The sequence below is a fragment of the Antechinus flavipes genome, chromosome 5 (assembly GCF_016432865.1).
Source record: "Antechinus flavipes isolate AdamAnt ecotype Samford, QLD, Australia chromosome 5, AdamAnt_v2, whole genome shotgun sequence".
Lineage (NCBI taxonomy): Eukaryota > Metazoa > Chordata > Mammalia > Dasyuromorphia > Dasyuridae > Antechinus > Antechinus flavipes.
In genome coordinates this window covers 195377921-195400303 of record NC_067402.1, presented here as the reverse complement: position 1 = coordinate 195400303, position 22383 = coordinate 195377921, and the positions used below count along the sequence as shown (strand labels likewise).

At 38.2% G+C, this 22383-nt stretch overlaps 1 protein-coding gene across 3 annotated transcripts in view; it reads left to right on the top strand.

Moving 5' to 3' along the window:
• Positions 1–695: 695 nt before the first annotated feature.
• TEAD4 (TEA domain transcription factor 4) overlaps positions 696–22383 on the top strand; it is a 79196-nt gene continuing 57508 nt past the window's right edge. Inside the window, exons 1-2 of one of the 3 annotated variants that reach the window (XM_051963486.1) lie at positions 696–809; positions 2618–2714. In XM_051963486.1, the coding sequence (XP_051819446.1) occupies positions 768–809; positions 2618–2714 (139 nt within the window). In that variant the 5' untranslated portion in view covers positions 696–767. The remainder of the gene's footprint in view (positions 810–2617; positions 2715–22383) is intronic. The other 2 variants (XM_051963485.1, XM_051963487.1) reach the window with 2 other exon arrangements.

Genomic DNA, 22383 nt, shown 5'->3' with positions numbered 1-22383 from the left:
TGCCTATAATTATTTTTGCTAATTTGATCATCAAAGTTGGAGGTCAGACTAACAGTTTTATTTTATATGTCTTCGTTGAGATCAAACGTTGTTTCAGATGACCATTAACAATTTGCATTTATTCAAAAACTTGAATATAAAAACTCAGTCCTTTCTGAGCTTGGAGAGAATCATATTAGTATTACTTCACAGGATGTTGAGTGACAAAAGTGCTTTGTAAATCCTTAAAATATATGTAAATGCATTGTTATTTTTACTTCCCAGCTGTAACTTGTTTCTTGATTCCTGAATTAAACTGGAATAGGGCAGGGACCCCCTTTTGTGCTACTTTTTGCTCTGTATGGGAGAGCTCAGAAGAAAGGGGTGGGGGTCGGAACTTATGTACTTCTATGCACAGGACTTAGCAATGTCAGGCAATGCATGTTTGTTGTTGCCTGGTTTGTTGATTGAAGCAAAGAGTTGCCCAGAGCCATGTCTCAACCCAGCTCTCCCACACTGTGTACTTAATACTCACACCATATGTGTTTGCTCTTCATAATGACAGCTTTAACAGTCCCCAAGGGATGGAGAAGAAATACCGGCTCTCGGTGAGGAGGGAGAAGGGAAGAGTCTGGGGCATCGGTGGCAGATCTGGGAAGACCATCCAGGAGTTCCTGTTTCCTGCTTCCACTGGAGCACCGGCCCTTTGGTGGGAGCCTGCTAGGGACAGAAGCAGCCTTTCCTGGCCGCCTTAGGTCTCTTCCTGAGCCTTTCATGGGCATGTGCAGATGAGAGATGCACATGGGAACTTGAGCCTGGGCACAATGGAGGTGGGAAGCCTTTCTCCCCCTCCTGTCCCCCCTCCCCATTCACTCCTTGGCTCTTGCTATCTGCTTGTCTGCTTGCCAAACGTCTGGTCACTGGAGGAAAGAGACTGCCGGGGGTCCTTGGGGTGAAGTAGAGGCAACTCTCCTAAGGCGAGACTCTGGTTACAGGGTTGAGGAGAAGGGGAGGGGGGCGGTTTGTCTCCAGTTTCTGGCTCTTTCCTCTTAGCCCTTCCTCAGTGGATATATAGGATCTCCCTCTCACTGTAGTTCTCCTATCAACTCTTTCCAAACTTATGTGTTTACGGTCTTGGGCTCATTGTCCCTAAATCTTCTCCTCTTTCCTGGCCAGGAGTATGGGATTTTCTCAGCTGTCTGGGGGTAATGGAGTGAGGGCTCCAAGGGCCAGGAGAAGTAGGGGCGGGGCTGACGGAGAAAGGCTGAGGGGCCAGAGGAAGGAGGGAGAGCGAAGAGGAAAGGGGGGAGGGGTTGGAGGAGGAGTTGGGGGCCGATGGGACAGAGAAAGAAAGGGGCAAGAGTCAGCTCCAGAAGTGGAGGGGTCCAGTGCAGTCTGGGACGTTTTCTCTCCACTTCCAGTCTTTCCTTGATCCCTGCTCACCCCACCCCCCACCCCTTCCTCCAACTTCTCCAACTCCTCCTCGGTTACTGGCCCCTCCTCTGACCGCCCAGGGCCAGGCTGGCCCAACCTTTCTCTAGTCCCTGAGAGCCCCCCTCCCTAGTCTCCCTCCCAGTCTCCTCCCCAAGCTAGTAGCGAGGGTCGGGCACTCCCTCCCTCAGCTGCATGCATCTCATACCAGCCCTCATTCCTCACATACCAGGCTTCCTCCTTTCAAACTTGAGGCCAGGGGGGTGGCGAGGGACAGCAGCCTCCCCAAGGCTCTAGCACCCCGGCCCGGCCCCCTGCCACCCCCCCTCCCCTACCCCCTAGCCTCGGCCGGCTAGCAGCCTCATCCCAGGGTCTTCCTGCCCCTTTCCCAGTTCAGGTGAGTGGAGGTATCCGCACAGCCAAGTCCCTGCTTCTTGTCTCCCGCCTTCCCTTACTTTCCTTTCTGGCTCCCTCCCTCCACTTTCTACTTCCCCTCTCCCTCTTCCCCCTCCCTCTCCCTCCTCCCTTTCCCTCTCTTTCCTCTCTTCTGTTTCTCACCCTCTTCAGTTCCTTCTCTTTTCCTCATCCTTTGCTTTTTCCTTTCCCCCCCTTCTCTCTCCATTATCCTGCTCTTCCCTCTCCATCTTAGTTTTTTCCCCCTCCTCTTTCCCTTATTGATTCCTGTCTTTCTTTTTCACTTTTCTCTCTTCTTTCTTCGTTTCCTTCCTTTACCCTGGTCTTCCTCTTTCCTTTCTTCATACTTCTTTCTTTTTCCTTTCTTCCCTCTCATTTCTATTCCTTGAACCCGCTTTTCTTCTTCCTTTCGTTTCTCCTCCAAAGTTACTTCTTCCTCTCTTCCAGTTGACTCACTCCTCCAAGAATAGGGATCTTGTGTTTTCCTGTCAGTTTGATCCTGAAAAAAAACTCTTTCCTCTCTTCCTTCCGGCCTCCTGCCTTCCCCCCCAGCCTCAAACTGGGAGCCATGTGTGTGGCAAGTTGTATGCTATACTGTGGGGATCCTGTCTCCCCATCATTATGCCCTTAGGAGAACAGCTCCGCTGCCCCCCTTTCCTCTACTTTTTCCAAATCTGAGTTTCCTTTCACTAGGGTGGGTTTTTTTGTTTTGTTTTGTTTTGTTTTGGTATCAAGAGTCGGAACCCAGAAATTCTGGCATCCCAACGTGATTTCCCTTGTTCATGCTCTACAGCGTTATTGGAGAGCTGGAACAGAGTTGGTGCATCTCAGAGTGCCCCTCAGAATTCACTTAACACACCATCCCTCTCTCATCCCCTATCCTGGGACAGGTAAGGAACACTGTTTAACTGTGGATTCTAGACTCGGTAAAAAGGGAGAGTATAGAGAAATGCGCGGGAAGGTTGGTTGTTTAGGGGAATTCAAGGATCACTGACAGAGATTCGGAAAAGAAAAGATTTTAGAGATCCTATCTTCTAGATTAAGGACTGGGGTCCCTAAGGGCTGGAGATGGAAGAAAAGCAGGAGGACTTTGTAAAAATAGCAGGGAAACAGAGCATATAGAGAGAAGGAAGGCAGAAGATAATTGCTAGGGTTAGTAATTGTTAATTCTGTCTCTGTTTTCTCATCTGTAAAATAGATACTTTACCATTCTGATAGAGATCATATGTTCAAAGTGCTTTGTAACTAGAAAGTATTATATGTAGAGAATCATACTTTAGATCTGTAAGAAACTTAAAGAGGCCATTTAATTCAACACTTTATTTAACAAAGCAAGAAGCAACCTCAGGGAGAAACAATTAGTTCAAGTTTTAACAGGTAATATGTAAATGTGAGTTATTATTACAGCAGCAACGGCCATAATGTAAAGGAGGTAAATGGAAGTGGAAGGAAAATAAAAGGAGTCTGGGGAATAGGGAGGAATAAAAGCTGTGAATAAAGGTGAATAAAGGGATTTCCCATCTGTTGCTCTTCACCGCCAGGCCTTTCTTAACTTAAAGCCTGGAAGAGGGAAGAGTGCTCAGCAGGAGGTATTTGGAGTTTGCTGTATAATTGTTGTTTTTTATTATGAGGCTATAAGTGGCTTAGTAGCCAATAGTGTTGTTTTTCCTTTTTTTTTTTTTTCCCTGGACTTGATGAGAAGCTTGATGGTGGCCATGCTTATAAGAGTAAGAGGGTTATAAAAACTTAAAATCTGCATTTTGCCAGAAGGGCAACTCCAGAATATATTTCGTGTGTGTGTGTGTGTGTGTGTGTGTGTGTGTGTGTGTGTGTGTAATAGAAATATTAATTGGGGAGAGGCAATGGTGTTTTTGGTGGCTAGATATCTGTGCTTAAAAGTCTCACTTTATGAGCATCTCTAAATGAATTGGTAGGGTTGCATGTTTCTGGTGTGTATCCCTCTAGTTCAGTGTGTTCTGTGTGAGAATATTATGTTAACATGAATCCATGTAGACAGTATCTTTAAATAGTCAGATTTGTATTTGAACCTCTGCATCTCAGTGTGCTTATTTCAGAGTGTCCGGTGGTTTTTTTTTTTTTTTTTTTTTTGAGTGGTGGATGAATTGTCTTTGTGGACTGATACTCCTCTGTTTTTAAATACATTTTCATATTTGTACATATTTGTGTCGAAGTGCGAGTATCTCTGGGTGTAAATCTATGTTTAAATAAGAGCGAGACAGCGATTGAAGGAAGAGATAAAGAGAAAAGAAAGATGGAGGGAAGAAGAATGGACAGGATCAACACTAGACCTACAATGACTGTGTTTATATTGTGTGAATTTGGCTTTGTGTGTGTGTGTGTGTGTGTGTGTGTGTGTGTGTGTGTGTTTTACATTGGTTATTTGCTATTAGGAAGATTTGTTTTAGAGTGAGCAGGATGAGCTTTGGGGTGAATTCGATGGTTTGAAAATGTGAAGTTGACTTCTCACTTATGTGCTCTTGGGAAAACAAGGTAATGAATGGAAGGGACTTTATGTCCCTCCCAGGAGCAGGAAGTGAGACCTAGTAATGTGTGGGAATTGAGCTGTAAATCACACACAGGAGGGAATGAACATTACAATTGTTTGAGTTGTATAAGAGGGTGCTTTTCAGTTCTTATCCTAATAGCATCTAGTGTAGCCTTGCAAATAAGGACAAAATTCTATCAGTCCACTCATTTTTTTTTTTTTTTAACCAGCCTTACTAACCTGAAGATAGACTCATTTTTTTATGACTGGACAATTGACCAGTGCATGACTCACCATCTCTCAGAGTAGGGCATTTCTCAGAGTAGGGGCATGGATGAGTCTCTTTTTAGGAGGCTAATTTATTGCTAATCTGTTTTGTATTCCCAATTTTACCCTTGGCTTATTGGGAAATAGTATAGTATGGAAAGCATGTTGCATTTGGCGTCAGAACCTAGGTGCAAATCTCAACTTTGATGCTTGATCTTTGTAACTTTGGGTAAGTCATTTCCTTTTTCTGAACCTCAGTTTCCTTATTTGTAAAAGGAAAGGGTCCCCTAAGATCTATTCCATTTCTAAAAATATCATCCTGTTAGCCTGATATGGCATAAAAGCCTTGGGTAGCTAATTTTTATACTCATCCACTCATATTGAATTTTCCTTCCCTACTCCCTCTCCTTCTCTTATCCTTTACTTGATTCCTTTTCAACTGACTGTTCTCACCAGTTGAACAGAGTGAATGAGCTGGTTCAAGAGCTAGGGGTGGAAGAGACTGAGGGAGAAGGAGAGACAGACACACACACACACACACACACACACAGAAACTGAGAGAGATAGACAGACAGATAAAAAGACAGACAGAGAAATTGAGAGACACACAGAGAAGAATGGAGGGAAGGAAGGAAGGAGGGAGAGAGAAAGGGAGGGACAAGAGATAGAGAAAAGGAGGGAGGGACAGAGAGACACACAGAGAAGCACAGAGAAAGAGAGAGGAATGGAGGGAAGGAAGAAGAGAGAAGGAGGGAAGAGAGAGAGAGAGAGAGAGAGAGAGAGAGAGAGAGAGAGAGAGAGAGAGAGAGAGAAAGAGAGAGAGAATGAATTTTGGATTTATAACAAAGCCCAAGTTATCTCCTTCTAAATCAAGAGGAGTCATTCTGGCCTCCCTTTGCAATGTTCAGAGGGAAAAATAGGGTGATTCCTACTGTAGCTCATAGCCTCAATGGATAATGCTATTCTAACAAGCAAGAAAAAACTTTAATAATAAAATGAAATTATTATTTCATCTAATATAATCCCTTAATTTCCTAAATGAGGAAACTGAAACCTTGAAGAGTAGTTTGTAGTCATGCTGGTGGTTGTGTATAGTCCTCTGTCTTCAAACGAAAATTCCTTTCTTTCTTTTTGTTTGTATTTTGTTTGTATGTATAACCCCAATGTTTAGTACAGAAGCCTGGCACATAGTAAGCGCTTCATAAATACTGGTCACCTTCCCTTTCCTAATAAATAGCAGAAGCAGCATTTGAACCCATTGCCCTTAAATCCAATATTCTTTCATTGCTATAAAACCACATCCTCAAAAAGGGAAGTAGGAACATGTCCTAATCTAGTTTCCTTACCCTTCTTCCTAGAGCCTGTTTTCTCGGAAATAGATTTTCCCAAATATGCAATCTCTCTCTCCCTCCTTCCCTTCCTTTCTCTCTCTCTTTCTCTTTCTCTGTTTCTCTGTTACACACACACACACACACACACACACACACACACACACACACACCACCAGAGAATTAGACTATTGTCACAGTTCTTTGGTCTACAGTCAGCTTGCATCTACTTTTCCCTCTTCTTGCCTTTATCTCCAATTTATTTCATGGAGGTGAATTTTCTAGTGAGCTTCACCAGACTCTTCAAACCACAAAGCCTTGCTTCAGTGGACAATGGTGACCAACAGAATCAGAAAGAACCTTAGAGATATAGTGCAAATGCTTATTTTACAGATCAGGAGATTGACACCCAGCCAGAGAGGGGAAGGAGCTTACTAAAAGGTCATAGTAAGGTTCTGACAGAGCTGCACTAGAACCAGGTTTGCCAAGTCCTTGCCCAGAGAGCTTTTTCCCTGGTGACTAGTCTGGGAAGGGCATTGGGTCTGGTTTGGGAAAAGTTTCAGATATGCCCTATCCATCCCAGAGGCTAATCTAAAGTCTAGCAGGAGCTCCCTATTTATCTTGGAGCAGATCTGAGTCCCTCAGATAAATCCTAGACCTGGGTCAGAGGATGGGGTCGCCCTAGACTGCAGATGACCTAGAGTTTTTCTTGTCCAGGATTAGTTCTTTCTGCCTCCAGCCTTTAAAATTTTTTTATTCAGTTTTATTTTTAGTTATATGTCCTTTCCCCGACCCAACCCTATCTCCACCCATTGAGAAGACAAAAAATACAAAATCCATTACAAATAAGAAAAAACAAATTTCTGTATTAGCCATACTTGGGGGGAGGGGAGTGGCATGAGATGGGATGAATGAAGGGGAAGGAAAGAAAAAGAGGAAAAAAATAAAGTTGAATTTGCACCGAATTAATTCAGTTTTCTTTTCTTTCTTTCTTCTTTTTTTTGGAAGTAATTTTTCCCCAATAGTATTTTATTTCTCCAAATACATGTAAATATAATTATCTTTTTAAAGGAAATTTTCAATAGTATTTTTTCCCCAAATAGATGTAAAGATAGTTTTCAACATTGACTTTTGTATGACTGTGTTCCAGATTTTTCTCCCTCACCTTATCTTTCCCTTCCCAAGACAGTAAGCAATCAGATATAGGTTAAATATGTGCAATTCATTTAAACATATTTTCATCTTTATCATGTTATGCAAGTAAAATCAGACCAAAAAAGAAAAAAAATTACTAAAAAGAAAAAAAATAAACAAACAAGAAAGGTGAAAATACTATGTTTCAATTGACATTCAATCTCCATAATTCTCTCTCTGGATGCAGATGACATTTTCCATCCTAAGTCTATTGAAAAGCTTTGAATCACTGCATTATTGAGAAGAGCCAAGTCCATCATAATTAATCATCACATAATCTTGTTACTGTGTACAATGTTCTTCTTCTGGTTCTGCTCACTTCACCCAGCATCAGTTCATTTAAATCTTCCCAGGCTTTCCTGAAATCAGCCTGCTCATAATTTCTTACAGAACAATAATATTCCATTACATTCATATATCATAACTTATTCAGCCATTCCCCAATTTATGGGCATCCATTCAATTTCTAGTTCCTTGGCTCTACAAAAATCATTGCTACAGACATCTTGCATATGTGGGTCCTTTTCCCTCTTTTATGATCTCTTTGGGATACAGATCCAGTAGTGTCACTACTGAATCAAAGGGCATGTACTTTGATGATCCTTTAGGCACAGTTCCAAATTGCTCTTCAGAATGCTTGGATCATTTCACAACTCCACCAACAATGCATTAGTGTTCCAGTTTTCTCATATCCTCTACAACATTTATTATCTTTTCCTGTCATTTTAGCCAATCTCAGAGATGTGAAGTGTTCTAACAGTTTTTTGCCTAAAGATGGATAACATTTTTCATCATGAGTCTTTGGAATTGTCATTGTATTGATCAGAGTTATTGAATCTTTCATATTTGATTATCTTTACAATATTGCTGTTACCATGTAAATTGTTCTAGTTTTTTCTTACTTTACTTTGCATCAGTTCATAGAAGTCTTCTCAGATTTTTCTGAAACCAACTCCTTCATCATTTCTTAAAGCCCAATCGTATTCTATCACATTTATATATCATAACTTCTTCAACCATTTCCCAATTGATGGGCATCACCTCACTTTTCAATTCTGTCACCACAAAAAGAATTGCCATGACTATTTTAGTTCAGATGGGTCCTTTTCTTTTTCTTTTTCTTTTTTTTTCTTTTTTTGGATTTCTTTGGGTTATAAACCTAGAAGTGGCCCTCCAGTCTTTCTTTTTTGCCAATCTATTCTATCCCTTGCCAACAGATCTCCTACACAGAAACTTTTCAAATTCTCATTTTCCACCACTCAAGTTAGCTTTCCACACTCTGACTTCCCTCTCTTCAAATCAGGCTGATTGCATATATCAAGGAGGGTAATGTGGTATCAGCAATGAACATTGGGTTTTGAATTAGAATAGACTCAGGTATGAGTTCCTCTCCTGTTATTTACTAGTTATATATCCTTGGAGATAGAGTATTTTACCTTTACGAACCTGAGTTTCCTCATCTGAAGAAGGGAAGTGATACCTCATAAGATTGTTTTGAAAATAATGCTTTGTATATTGTAAAATGCTATTCATGTAGCAAGGCAGGTATTTGGAATGTAGAGAAAAGTACTCTGAGTTTAAGGACAGAGGACATGGATTTTTGATTCCTAGGTCTGCTACTTAAAATCTGAAATTTTGGGCCAGAAATTTAAAGGGTAAGGGAAGGAATTAGCATTTGTTATATATCTCTCTATGAGAAGGAAAAGGACCCACATGTGCAAAAATGTAGCAGCTCTTTTTGTGGTAGCAAAGAATTGGAAAAAGTAGGTGACCATCAATTGAGAAATGGCTAAATAATGTGATATATGGCTGAATATGGTATATGAAAGTAATGGAATATTATTGTCCTGTAAAAAATGATTTTAGAAAGGCCTAGAAAAATTTACATGAACTGATGCTGAGTGATGCAAGCAGAACCAGGAAAATATTGTACACAACAACAATTGTGATGATCGACTGTGATGGACTTGGCTCTTTTCAACAATGTGGTGATTCAAGGCAATTTTAATACACTTGCAATGGAAAGAGCCATCTGCATCCAGAGAGAGGGCTATGGAGACTGAATGTTGATCGAAGCATACTATTTTCAATTTTTTTGGTTGTTGCTATTTGCTTTCTTGGTTTTTTAATATGAAATATGTAAAAAAAATGTATGTGTATAACCAAAAATATTGTTTAACATGTAATTGGAGAAATTATTATTATATTATGCTATTAGATAAAAAATAATACTTATTATTGTTAATTATAAGGTATCTACCTATTGTGTTTCAGATACTGTGTGCTTTACAAATAGCTCATTTGTTCTTTAAAACAGCCTTATAAGTAGGTGCTATTATTATCCCCTTTTTAAATTGAGGAAACTGAGGCAGACAGCAATTAAATAACTTGTCTACTTTTAGGCCTAATAGCCTGTTCACTGAATCTCCCAGCTGTTCTAGCTCAACTTTTTAGCACCTCAGTTTCCTTATCTTTAAGATAAAAAGATTAGATGAACTCTTTAAGATTGCTTTTAGCTCTAAAAATGTACTAATCTCATTCCTACTGGGGGCTTTTACTTATGTTTTCTTCTGAAAAGCTGTTTTCTTCCCTCTTCCTTCATCTAAGTCTGAGCTAGCTCAGTTAAGTCCCTCAATTTTTCAGTTGTCATAAGCTGGTAGCAATTACGAGAAGAGTTTCTGGACCAAGATCAGAGTGCCATGTTACCTTCTATCTTTACCAAGAAATAAACAGGAAGGAATTAGACAGCAGATTTGCTTTCTAGTCAATAATAATAACTGGTGTTTATAGAGCATTTTACACTTTGCAGAGCATTTTACATGAATTGTCTTTCGAATCTCACAACAAACTTGTGAGTGAGATAGGAACTACAGGCATTATTATGTCCTCTTTACAGGGAAAGAGACTCAATATCAAAAAGTCTAAGCTACACAGGGTCAGAGGCAGTCTGAATTCAGGTCTTGCTATAACCCTAGGTACAATCTGATAGCCACCATACCACACTTCCTCTCAAGGATTTCAGAATCTGGAAGAGATTCCGTAAGAGATCTTTAACAATATTTAGAATATGGAAATATGTTTAGAAGACTTGCACATGTTTTACCTATATTGGATTGTTTGCTGTCTGGGGGTAGAAATAGAAAAAAATTTAAACACAGGCTTTTGCAAAGGTGAACGTTGAAAACTACCTTTGCATGTATTTAGAAAAAAAAAACACTGTTAAAGAAAAAAAACTGTCATCTAGACTAATATCTTCATGTTACAGATAAAAAAATTAAGAGTCAGAAATAAAAAGTGATTTCAGATAAAATCATGCAGCTTATAATTAATAGATTCAGACCTCAAAGTTGGATTTTCATTGCAAATCCAGGATTCTTTCCACTATACCAATCGATCTTCTTTTCAAGAGCTTAAATCTAGCTCTTCCTTCCTTCCTATTCCTTTCCTGATTATTTTGGGGCTCACCTTGCTATCTTAATTATAGTCTGTGTTATACAATGTAGCACTTCGTTATATTGTTGGCTTGTATGATTTACCATTGTTTCTTGTAGTTTGTATTAGCTTCACAGCTTTCCAAGCTCTTGGAAAGCTTGAATTTCTCCTTGTATCCTAGAGGTTCAAACATAGCCCTGCCAGCCTTCAGAAAGTGTTTGTTGAGTGAATGGTTAGCCTCTTCTACCTTTCTCGATCCTGGTGTTGTACCAGTGATGGAGTGAGTTACCATTTGCTAGGAGATTCTCATAGCACTAAAGATGATAGTGTCATCTTTCTCCCATATGCCCTCCTGTTTCACTCCAGGACACTATTCTGCTTCTTGTAATGTCCAGATAATGAGGGTGGCTGGTACACTGTTGGTGCAACATTATATCCCATGTTATATAAATAGGATCAAGAGGCAAAACCACCATATCTTTACTCTCTTTTTAAAAATTTAAAACAATTTTCCTTTTTTAATTTTTAAAGCTTTTTATTTTCAAAACATATGCACAGGTGATTTTTCAACATTGACCCTTGCATAGCCTTGTGTTTCAGATTTTCTCCTCCTCCCCATCCCCTTCTCTAGATGGCAAGCAATCCAATATTTGTTATACATGTTAAAATACATGTTAAATCCAATACGTGTATTTATACAATTCTCTTGCTGCACAAGACAAATCAAATCAAAAAGGAAATAAAATGAGAAGAAAACAAAATGCAAGCGAACAACATCAAAAAGAGTGAGAATGTTATATTCTGATCCACATTCAGTTTCCACAGTCCTCTCTGGGCTCTCTTCATCACAAGATCATTGAAACTGGGATCAATCATCTAATTGTTGGAAAGAGTCCCATCCATCAGAATTGATTGTTTTTTTTTTTTAAATTTTTATTTAATAATTACTTTATATTGACACTCGTTTCTGTTCCAATTTTTTTTCCCTCCCTCCCTCCACCCCCTCCCCTAGATGGCAAGCAGTCCTTTATATGTTGGATATGTTGCAGTATATCCTAGATACAATATATGTTTGCAGAACCGAACAGTTCTCTTGTTGCATAGGGAGAATTGGATTCAGAAGGTATAAATAACCCGGGAAGAAAAACAAAAATGCAGATAGTTCACATTCGTTTCCCAGTGTTCTTTCTTTGGGTGTAGCTGCTTTTGTCCGTCATTTATCAATTGAAACTCAGATCTCTTTGTCAAAGAAATCCCCTTCCATCAAAATATGTCCTCATACAATATCGTTGTCGAAGTGTATAATGATCTCCTGGTTCTGCTCATTTCACTTAGCATCAGTTCATGTAAGTCTCGCCAGTCCTCTCTGTATTCATCCTGCTGGTCATTTCTTACAGAACAATAATACAGAATTGATTGTTGTATAATTTTGTCGTTTACAATGACCTCCTGGTCCTGCTCACTTCATTCAGCATCAGTTCATGTAGGTCTCTCAAAGCCTCTCTGTATTCATCCTGCTGATCGTTTCTTACAGAACCATAATATTCCATAACATTCATATACCACAATTTGTTCAGCCATTCTCCAATTGATGGGCATCCACTCCGTTTCCAGTTTTGCTGCCACAAACATTTTTGCACATGTCCCTTCCCCTTATTTAAGTCTCTTTGAGATACAAGCCTAATAGTAACACTGCTGGATCAAAGGGTATGCACAGTTTGATAACTTTTAAGCACAGTTCCAAACTGCTCTCCAGAATGGCTGGATGTATTCACAATTCCACCAACAATGTATTAGTGCCTTTACTCTCAATAGAATCACAGAATGCCAAAGCTGGGAGGGAAGCATGGAGTAAGTATGGGGAAGGGTGAAGTAGAGAGATGGGAAGATGAACAGAGGGGACAGACAGAGAAAGACAGACTGAGACAAAGAAAGTGCTTTTGAAAGTTGTCTCCATTCAGACTTTATACTTAACCAAGACCAAATCAAAGTGGGTCAAGACTCTACCTTTCATATCTTCTAGAATACTGGAGGATTTTTTTTTTTTTTTTTTTTTTTTTTTTACAAATTTGCTTAACTAAGAATCCCAGTCCAACTAAAAAGCCCTGTCTGTGGTTTTCTCTACAACTTTACCTTCTTTCCTCTGTGAAAGTGAGTGATACTCTTAGTGTCAGTCCAGTAATCCTTTTGTTAAAGAGAGTTGAAATGGCAGTTGAAAATCTATTACTCTTTCAAGGTCTTCCCTTGAACCCTGTGACATGATATTTTATTGCTGTTTGGGATAATAGTCTTTGGAATTGGAGCAGAAGTGCTAATTTTTCTCCCTTCCCACCTCCCATCCCAGGCCAAACAGGGAAGAGGAAAGGGCTTGCCAGTTTATAAAGACTAGAAATGTGGGCTTTTGGGTTATAGTTCCAGTTCTTTTTTGGTCTGCTTAGACCCTTCTCTTAGTTTTTCCATTCAGAAAATAAGGAGAATACTATTTTCTTCTTGAGTAAACATTAGCCCCACTCTACCCCCTTTTTGGCGCTTTTTAAAAAAAAATTAGGAATCTAATTCTGCTTTATTCACCCGGAGCTCAGGGGAAATCTACAATGCTTTTAAATGGGAAGGATTTGGAAGCTCAGCAGAAGTGGGAGTGGGGTAGGGGACTTAGATTGCTCTGAAGAAGAGTAGTTCAGTCTCCCCATGACCTGAACCAGCACTGTGCTTTATTGAGGGCAGGCCTCTTTGGGTGGGGACCCACCTTCCTCTGACCCAAATTGCTTGGAAACAATAGGCTTCAGAAGAGTCACCGGCAGCAGGAAATGGGAGCTGTGCAATGGCTGGGGTGACCCTCTTGGGGGATGGGAACGTATCCACCCTAAAGGAAAAGCAGACTGTGTAATGGGAAGGGTGGGGTTGGGGGTCTGGAGCAGCTAGGAGGGGCTACTGGCTTAGGTACCTTTATCAGCAGAGTTGCAGTCCTCCCTTTAGGAGGAAGTAGAGCTCAAAATGAAAGCTGACATTCTGAAAACCCCTTTAATCCTCGTAGAATTTTCATGTTTCAAGAGCAAAAATCATAGATATCCCTATCCTTTTGTAGCCAATTAGAATTCTCTCTAGATCACTTCTCTCTCATTCTTCTATTACTTTAAGCCCTTGCTATGTCTTCTCAGACTATGTCTGGCCCAGCCTGGAAAAACAACTCTGTTGGGTTCCTTCCTGGCTGGTTGGTCTCCTTCCTGGCATCTTGCTCAATGGAACAGCTGACTTGGGAGGCAGTGTAGTATAGTAGAAAGAGCTTTGGACAGTGATTCAGAACTAAATGTTTTGTTATTGTTTTTTAAGCTATGTGCAGAGCAAGAAAATGAATGAAAAGGGTATAAAATGAAAAGGGTATATACTTGTAAAAAGTAGAGTTCATTATCTTTTTCTCTAAACCCATGCCTTTTCCTAGCATCTTTATTTCTCTATTACCAGACTTCTAGTCACTTAGGTTCATTTCCTGCAGTCATCCTCTTCTCTTCACTTTCCATCAATTCCCACATCCTAACAATTGTATTGTCACAATATTTTATGCATCCATTTCCTTCTTTCCATTCACATGGTTCTACCTAGTTCTGTCCCTCATCACTTCTTGCTTATAGTATTGCTACAAACTAGAGATGGTAAATTGGCAGATTTATGAACCAGATTAAAATGGAATTAGGAAATGTTTAATAGGATAAATAAAAATATAATATAACATAATGTTCACTTGTGGTTTTCTCAGTTAATATGGAGCCTGCATACCGTCCTTTAAATTTGACACCATTGCTATAGATTATTAATTGGATATTGAATCATATCCAACTCTTTGTGACCCCATTTGGAGTTTTCTTGACAAAGATACTGGAGTGGTTTGCCATTTCCTTGGACATGTGAAGAAACCAAGGCAACTAGGGTTAGGTTCACAGAACTTGGCAAAGATAAAATAGCCTGATGTCCCATGGCCTGTACCACCTAGCTGCCCTCATGGGCTTTTAACTTTGGACTAATTGGCCAAATTGCTGATTTCCATACAGTTATATTCTCTTTTATTGCAGTACATCCAGCCTTCTTCTTTCTCTTCAAGCCTCTAGGAAATCCTAGCTCCCTTCAAACCTCAGTTTAACTGCTGCCTTCATTCTGGATTTCTTTCCTGATTGCCACGCCATCTTCCCAGGTATTACCATTATCTTAAATGTGTGTCCATTTCTTCTCAATAGAACATTCTTTTTTTTTTTAAAGCTTTTTATTTTCAAAACATATGGACAGATAATTTTTAACATTCACCCTTGCAAAATCTAGTGCTCCAAATTTTTTTCTCTCTCCCTTCTCCTCACCCCCTCCCTAAGACAGCAGGTAATCTAGTATAGATTAAACATGTGCAGTTCTTCTATACATTCACAATTATTGTGCTGCACAAAAAAATCAGATCAAAAAGAAAAAAATGAGAAAGAAAACAAAAAGCAATCAAACAACAACAAAAAAGTAAACACACTATGTTGGGATCCACATTCAGTCCCCATGGCCGTCTCTCTGGGGCAGATGGCTTTCTTCATCACATGTCCATTGAAACTGGCCTGAATTACCCCACTGTTGAAAAGAGCCACATAAATCAGAATTGATCATCATGTAATCTTGTTCTGTGTACAGTGTTCTCCTGGTTCTAGTCACTTCACTTAGCATCACTTCATGTAAATCTCTCCAGGCCTCTCTGAAATCCTCCTGCTGATCTTTTCTTATAGAACAATAATATTCCATAATATTCATGTTCCATAACTTATCCATCCATTCTCCAATTGATGAGCTTCCACTCAGTTTCCTGTTTCTTGCCACTACAAAAAGGGCTGCCACAAACATTTTAGCACATGTGGGTCCTTTTCTCTTTTTATTGATCTTTTTGGGATAGAACATAAACTCTTGAGGGCAGGTACTGTTTCAGGTGTTTCTTTTGTCCTTGGATCCTCAGGATGTAGCATAATTCTTGACATTATGCAGATAGTTAATAAGTGTTTATTGATTGAATAAGTTGTTTGGAAGGACTTTGATAAAATGTAAACAGATAGTTGAAAATAGAACAATCCATCTATTCTTCTTCTGCTCCAAAATTTTGTAAGGGATCACTATTAGCCTACCAGTCTATAGTTTTCAAAGTTCATCTTGCCCCCCAGTTTTGAAAATCAGGACAGTCGTTTCCTATTTATCACCCATCCCTTCTCTGTCATTTCTCAAAGATTATCAGCAATGACTACTATTTTCTTCTTCATAGAGGAAAATAACCTTTAAACTAGAAAGTAAAGAATAAATGTCATTAAGAAGGAGATGAAATACTGAGGAGAAATGAAGGGAGACTACTGATATATTTCAATTTCCAGGCTCAAATTTTCATCTCAGAATACCAAGAGAATGTGTGACTCTGGAAGACATTTTTGGTAATTTTTTAGAAGCTATGGAAAATTAAGATGAACTGCTAGAAATCTGGATTTTTAAAAAGTATGGCCCTGGAAACATGGCATTCAGCAATAAAATTCTAGAAGTTTCATGAGAACTTAAAGAAGAAAGAGATGATTTCTAGGAGATGCTATTGGTTCATTAAGAATGTTATTCTTACTTAATTGAATTCTTTTTCTGAATAGTATTATGAAATTGGCATATTAAAGGAATTGTTTATATGTAAATATAGGAGTTTGACAAAGTTCCATGATAAGAAATGCTTCCTGAATAGAGTAAACTTGTAGATACAATGGAAGCAGATAGAGCTAGTTGGAGAAATCTGTAGCATATTGATTTTTCTTTCCTATTCTCCCAATATAAATTGTAATATCATTGTCAATATGGAAGGATGTCTTTAGTAGTATGCCACTGGAACCAATCTTTGCCCTTAATCAATATTTTATACAATATTTGGATGAAGATATAGAAGGTGTGCTTATTGTTGCTATTCAGTCATTTTTTTTTGGGTCCCATTTGGGGTTTTCTTGGTAAAGATACTGAAGTGCTTGGGTTTTTTTCCTAGCTTATTTTACAGATAAGGAAACTGAAGCAAATTAAGTGATTTACCCAGGGTCATATAGCTTGCAAGTGTCTAAAGCCAGATTTGAATTCAGGAAGACTTCAAGCCTGGTACTCCATTCACTGTGCCATCTAGCTTCTCTGCTTATCACATTATAGAAGATTTAAAATTGGGAAGAATATGCTAGACCTTGAGAGTCTAGAACAATGGACTGCAATCAACACCCTACAGGTTCAATCCCTGGTCTGTGCTTGAAGCCTTTTCAGCTTGCTAGGACTTGCCAGAGTTTCTCCCCATCCCTCACCCCCACTATCATAGTCTCCAGAACCCAGGAACACCCTCCAACCCCATAATGAAGCCTCAAAGTAGGACTTTAAAAGAACACATGTCATTAAATGGAAGCATAAAGTCTAGCACAAAGGAAACAACAATCTCACTGAGTAATATGCTGTTTGTCTCACATCTGGAGTACTACTGTATTTGAGTCTAAGTGCCATACTTTAAAAAAGAGACATTACATTAACAAATTGGAATATCCACAAAAAGATAACCTGGGAATCTGGAAAACATTGACAATTGAGAAATAGGTGAGGAAATCTCTAATAAAGAACATTTTTTTTTTTTACCAATAAGATAGGTAGGAACCATACACCAAAGAGTAAAACATTAAAAAATTAGAACAAAAATGGGTAATAAATAACAGAAAATCAAAAATAGAATCAGTCTTAACCTTTCCTTCTCACTTCATATGGCAAAAGGCACCATCTTTTCCAGGTTCTGACAGTTATGAGGAAGAGAACTCTTCTGAGCATTATGATCCAGATTGGAGAAGGATTATACTGTGACCATCTTTCATGCCTTCATCCCCCTACAATTTTTCCTTGATACTTCTTGCTTCTGCTTCCCACATCTCCCCATTTCTTGTCCCTGAGTTCCCCTTGTCATTTTTGCTCTACTTTTCTCTAATAGCATGAATTGAAGCTCCTCTATCTCCCTTGCCTATGAAATTACCTTTTTTCCTCCGTTTGCAATCTACTGGAAATTTCTGATGAAGAAATCAGAAAAAGAAATAAGAAAGTTTGATTGCTTTTCTTTGAAACTATACTAGATCAGTATAGAAGAGCTAATCCTCACATTTTTAGCTCTTCTGTTAGCAAGGTATTATCATTAAATATCAATATTACAATGTACCAGATTCAAGAGAAAGGTTGCTTGTTGATATGATTAATAGCTGAATCAAAGAAAAGAAGTTCCTTTCACTTCCCCTTTCTAGATCTACAGTTGAGTGCATCCCATGACATCTGCAAAACCTGCTAAGGCTTTCAGGGCCTAGCAGTAAACACATTTATCACTTTTCATTTGCTTTTCATTCCTATTGCATCCTTGGCTAATACTTGAAACCATTCAAATTGCCTTAAAGTTTTAGTAAGCCTGAAGGAGGCACTTAATAACACTGGAGGAGAAAGAAGTAAAGGTAATAATCACTTTCCTTCATTCCATCATAGCATAATGTTCTTGTCCTCCTTATGCTGATGTAAGGGTCACATCAAGAAAGTAGATCAAGCAGATCCTATGTGTTTAACATTTGGTTTCTGTTTTTATAAGCATATGGTGTGATGGTTCAGTGATGGCATTAAGTTAATCACTTAATATGTATATGGTGGAGCAGCTGATAGATGGCTGGAGGAGTCAGGAGTTCAAATCTGGCTTCAGACACTTAATAGTTGTGTGACCCTGGGCAAGGTATTTACACCTATTTGCCTCAGTTTCTTCATTTGTCAAATGAGCTAGAAAAGAAAAATAGTAAACTACTCTAGTGTCTTTACCAAGAAAACTCCAAAATATGACTGAAACAACTGAACAACAGCATATGTGTGGAGTTGTGATGCTTAAGTGATGAAGACATAAAGACAGGTCAATAAATAGTCTTTGTTCTTTGGGACTTCATGTACTAATGAAGAAACAACATGCAAAAGAACTATGAACATAGAAGATATATGCAGTACAATTGGGAGGGAATCTGAGATTAGAGTAGGTACTAGTACTTGAAGGTGGGGGAGTCAGTGGGGACCAGGGAAGGCCCCTGATAGAAGGTGAAATTTGAGCTCCATTTTCAAGGAAACCAGGAGAACATAGCAAGCATGAGGGAGAACCAATGAAAAGATACAGAACTTAAGAGATGGTGTGCGGTATGTGAGGAAGAGCAAGACAGACAGTGCTGATAAATTATAGACTACATGGAAGGGATTAGACTGTAAGTTGACTGAAAAGATCGTACAGGGCTTTAAAAGTCAAATACACTCTTCTTTTAAGTCTTGGAGTTAAATTGGAGTTTATTAATTAGGGAGAGCGGTATGACATCTCTAGATCTGTTCTTTAGGAAGATCACTTTTGTAGCTGAGTGGGACGGAATAGGGAGAGACGTAAGGTGAGAAGATCTACTAGTGGCAGCTATAGGTGTGGGGATCAGGAGACACACACTAGAAATGTTAAATTAGAAATGACTAAATTAGACATTTGACAAGACTCAGCAGCAGATTGGAGTGCTGAGTAAGTGCAAATGAGAGGTTGAGGGTAACAGTGAAGTTGCAAAACTGGGTGATTGGGAAGATGTCAGTGCCCTTGGCAGTAATAGGGTTTTGTGGGAAAGATGAGGAATTCTGTTTTGGGTGTGTTAATTTTGAGATGTCTTTGGGAAACCAGTTTTAGATGTCCAATAGGCAGCTCCTAATGTGTAAGGTAGGAGAGAGCTAGATAAATAGGTATGAGAATCATTTCCATTGAGATGATACTTGAACCCATGGAAGTAGTAAATCAATGGTGTGGAAGAAGATTGGAGAAGAGGGCCAAGGACAGATCTTTGGGGGCAACTCTTGCTGGAGGTTGTGACTTAGAGTAAGATCTAACAAAGGAGACTGATTGATCTGGAATGATCAGACAGATAGAATATGAACCACGGGAGACAAGAAAGGCAAATTGAAACAATTGTGAGGTTTGGCCTTGTGCCCATCTGACTGCAAAAGATGACAAAAAACAGAAAATTAAAATATTAGAAGAGTTGTAGAAAAATATTGATACTGTTGAAAAAGATGTGTGATGGTGGAATGGATCCAACCATTCTGAAAAGGAATTCAGAGTTAAAGACAAAAAGTTACTAAATTATATGTCTTGATCCAGCTATGCCACTAGGATATACAGCTAAGCCTGTATCTCAAAGAGATCAAATAAAAAGAAAAAGGTTCTATGTATACAAAAATGTTGGTAGCAGTTCTTTTTGCAGTAGGAAAATACTGGAAATTAAGAATACCCAACAATGAAAGAATGATTGAACAAATACATTGTGGTATATAAACATTATGGAATACTGTTGTGCTTTAAGAAATGAGGAAAATGATGATTTCAAAGAGACATGGGAAAATTTATGCGAACTAATGAAGAGTGAAATAAGCAGAAGCAAAAGAAACAAATTTATAATATGACAACAAATTTAAAATTTTGAAAGCTGTAAGAATTCTAATTAAATAGAGCGACCATCTGTGGTTCCATGGGATTAGAGATGAAATATGGTATGTATGCCCTAACAGAGAGAGCTTAAACACTCTAAATGCAAAATGAGACATATATATATATATATATATATATATGTTTTGATACAGCCAATAGAAGACATGCTTCATTGAACTATGCATATTTGTTAAAAGGATTTTGTTAGGGTAGCTAGGTGGTGCAATGGATAGAGCACCACCCTGAAGTCAGGAAGACTTGAGTTCAAATATGATCTCAGATACTTAACATTTCTTAGTTGTGTGATCCTGGGCAAGTTACTTAACCGTAATTGCCTCTGGAAAAAACAAGGATTTTGTTTTACTTTTTCCAGTGGGTTGAGGGGTGGGAGTGAGAAAAAAATAAATATCTGTTAATTTAAAAAATAAAGTTTAATTTAAAAAAGAGCAGTGTCACAAAAACATAGAGAGAAAAGAGTATCCAAGAGTGGAGGATGGGTAATAGAAGGTGTTATAAAGCTGCAGAGTGGTGAAAAACAATATTTGACTTAAGAAAAACAGAGTTCTACATCCTGCTTCTCAGACTGGCTCTGGGCAAGTCTTGTAATTTCCATGAGTCTCAGTTTCCTTACCTCTAGCATGTACTTTCTAGGATTGTTGTGAGCTTGAAATATCTGTAAAGTACATATTTGCAAATATTTAAGTACTATAAAAAATCTCAGCTTTTCTAGAGAGACGTGTGGTATTGGATAAGGAATTAGAATTTATTAAGCGCCTACTATGTGTTAGACACAGTACTTAGACTTTAAAAAAAGCAAATTTTATCTCACATGACAATCCTACAAGGAAGGTATTATCAATATTTCCATTTTACAGTTGAAGAAACTGAGGCAAACTAGTCTCATGGACAGAGAGCTGATCACAGAGTCACAAAAACTTGAGTGCAAGTCTTATTTCATATGCATATACTGGCTCTGTGATCCTGGGCAAATCTCTTAACCTCTCAGAGCATCCTCAGACAATTCTCTAAAATGATAAATTAAAGGATAGTTGCAGTTCTGCATCAGGAAGAGGGATTTTCCTCATGAGAAGCTTCCCAGCAATGAAATCACAGGTGCACCACTCCATGCAAGCTATTACACCACCTGTCTCACAGAGTTTTAATGAAAGTGCTTTGTAAACCTTTAAGTGGTTTAAAAAGAATTGTTATTGTAATAAGAGGTAGGGTAAATTATAGTTTTTAGAGGTGAAGCATAAGTGATGATTCACTAAAGGATTCTGAGAGAAAATTGTCAGACAGGTAAGAAGGGAAGCATAACCCAGGAAGGAGAGTATTCAGAACTAGGGGCTAGTCAATAGTCAATGCAATGCTGCATGGGGATCAAGAAAGGTAATAAGAATCAATTAAAATACTATTGTATTTAACAATTAAATGTTTCCATTGAGTGGTATCTTTGTGATAATTTGAAGCCAGATTGCAAAAGATTGAAAAATGAATGACAGAAAAAGAGATACCAATAATAAATGTAGACAGTTTTTTCTCTCCTTTTAAATTTTTTCCCTTTATTTTATTTTTAACTTGTGGAATAAAATGAGCATTTCCCTAACATAGTATAATAAAAAAAGATCATTGGACATGAAACTGCAGATCGATTATGTACAACTTGCTTGCTATTCTGGTAAATTACTTGCTATTCATATAATTTTTTTTCCTTACCTCCTCTCAACCATGGCTATCATTAGACACAAGAATATACATATAGATATATACATAGACATATTATATATATATACACACAAATATAGCTATGTATGTATGTATATATATGCACATATATATGTGTATATATATAGTTTATATATATGTATGTGTGTATATATATATATATATAGTTTAAAAATCAGAAAGAACTGACTGAGAAAGAACTAATACATACAGATAAAAACAAAATATTTTTGTTTATCTGTATATCTATTTATCAGTTTTTTTTTTCTGGATGCAGATAGCTTATTCATATGTCCTTTGTAGTTAACTTGGGTATTAATTATAGTCAAAATGACTTGCTCAAAGTTATGCACAAAACAATATTGCTGTTACTATATACAGTGGTCTCTTGGCTCTGCTTATTTTGCTCTTCATTATTTCATGCATGTCTCTGTGTTTTTCTAAGATCATTGAGATTATCATTTTTTCTAGGAGTTTATGAAAGGAAGGAGAAATATAGAATGATAGATTGAGGGTAAGAAAGGATAAAATGAAGGTTTTGGTTTTTTATTTTAAAGAAATCAGTGGAAAGATCTGGACATATT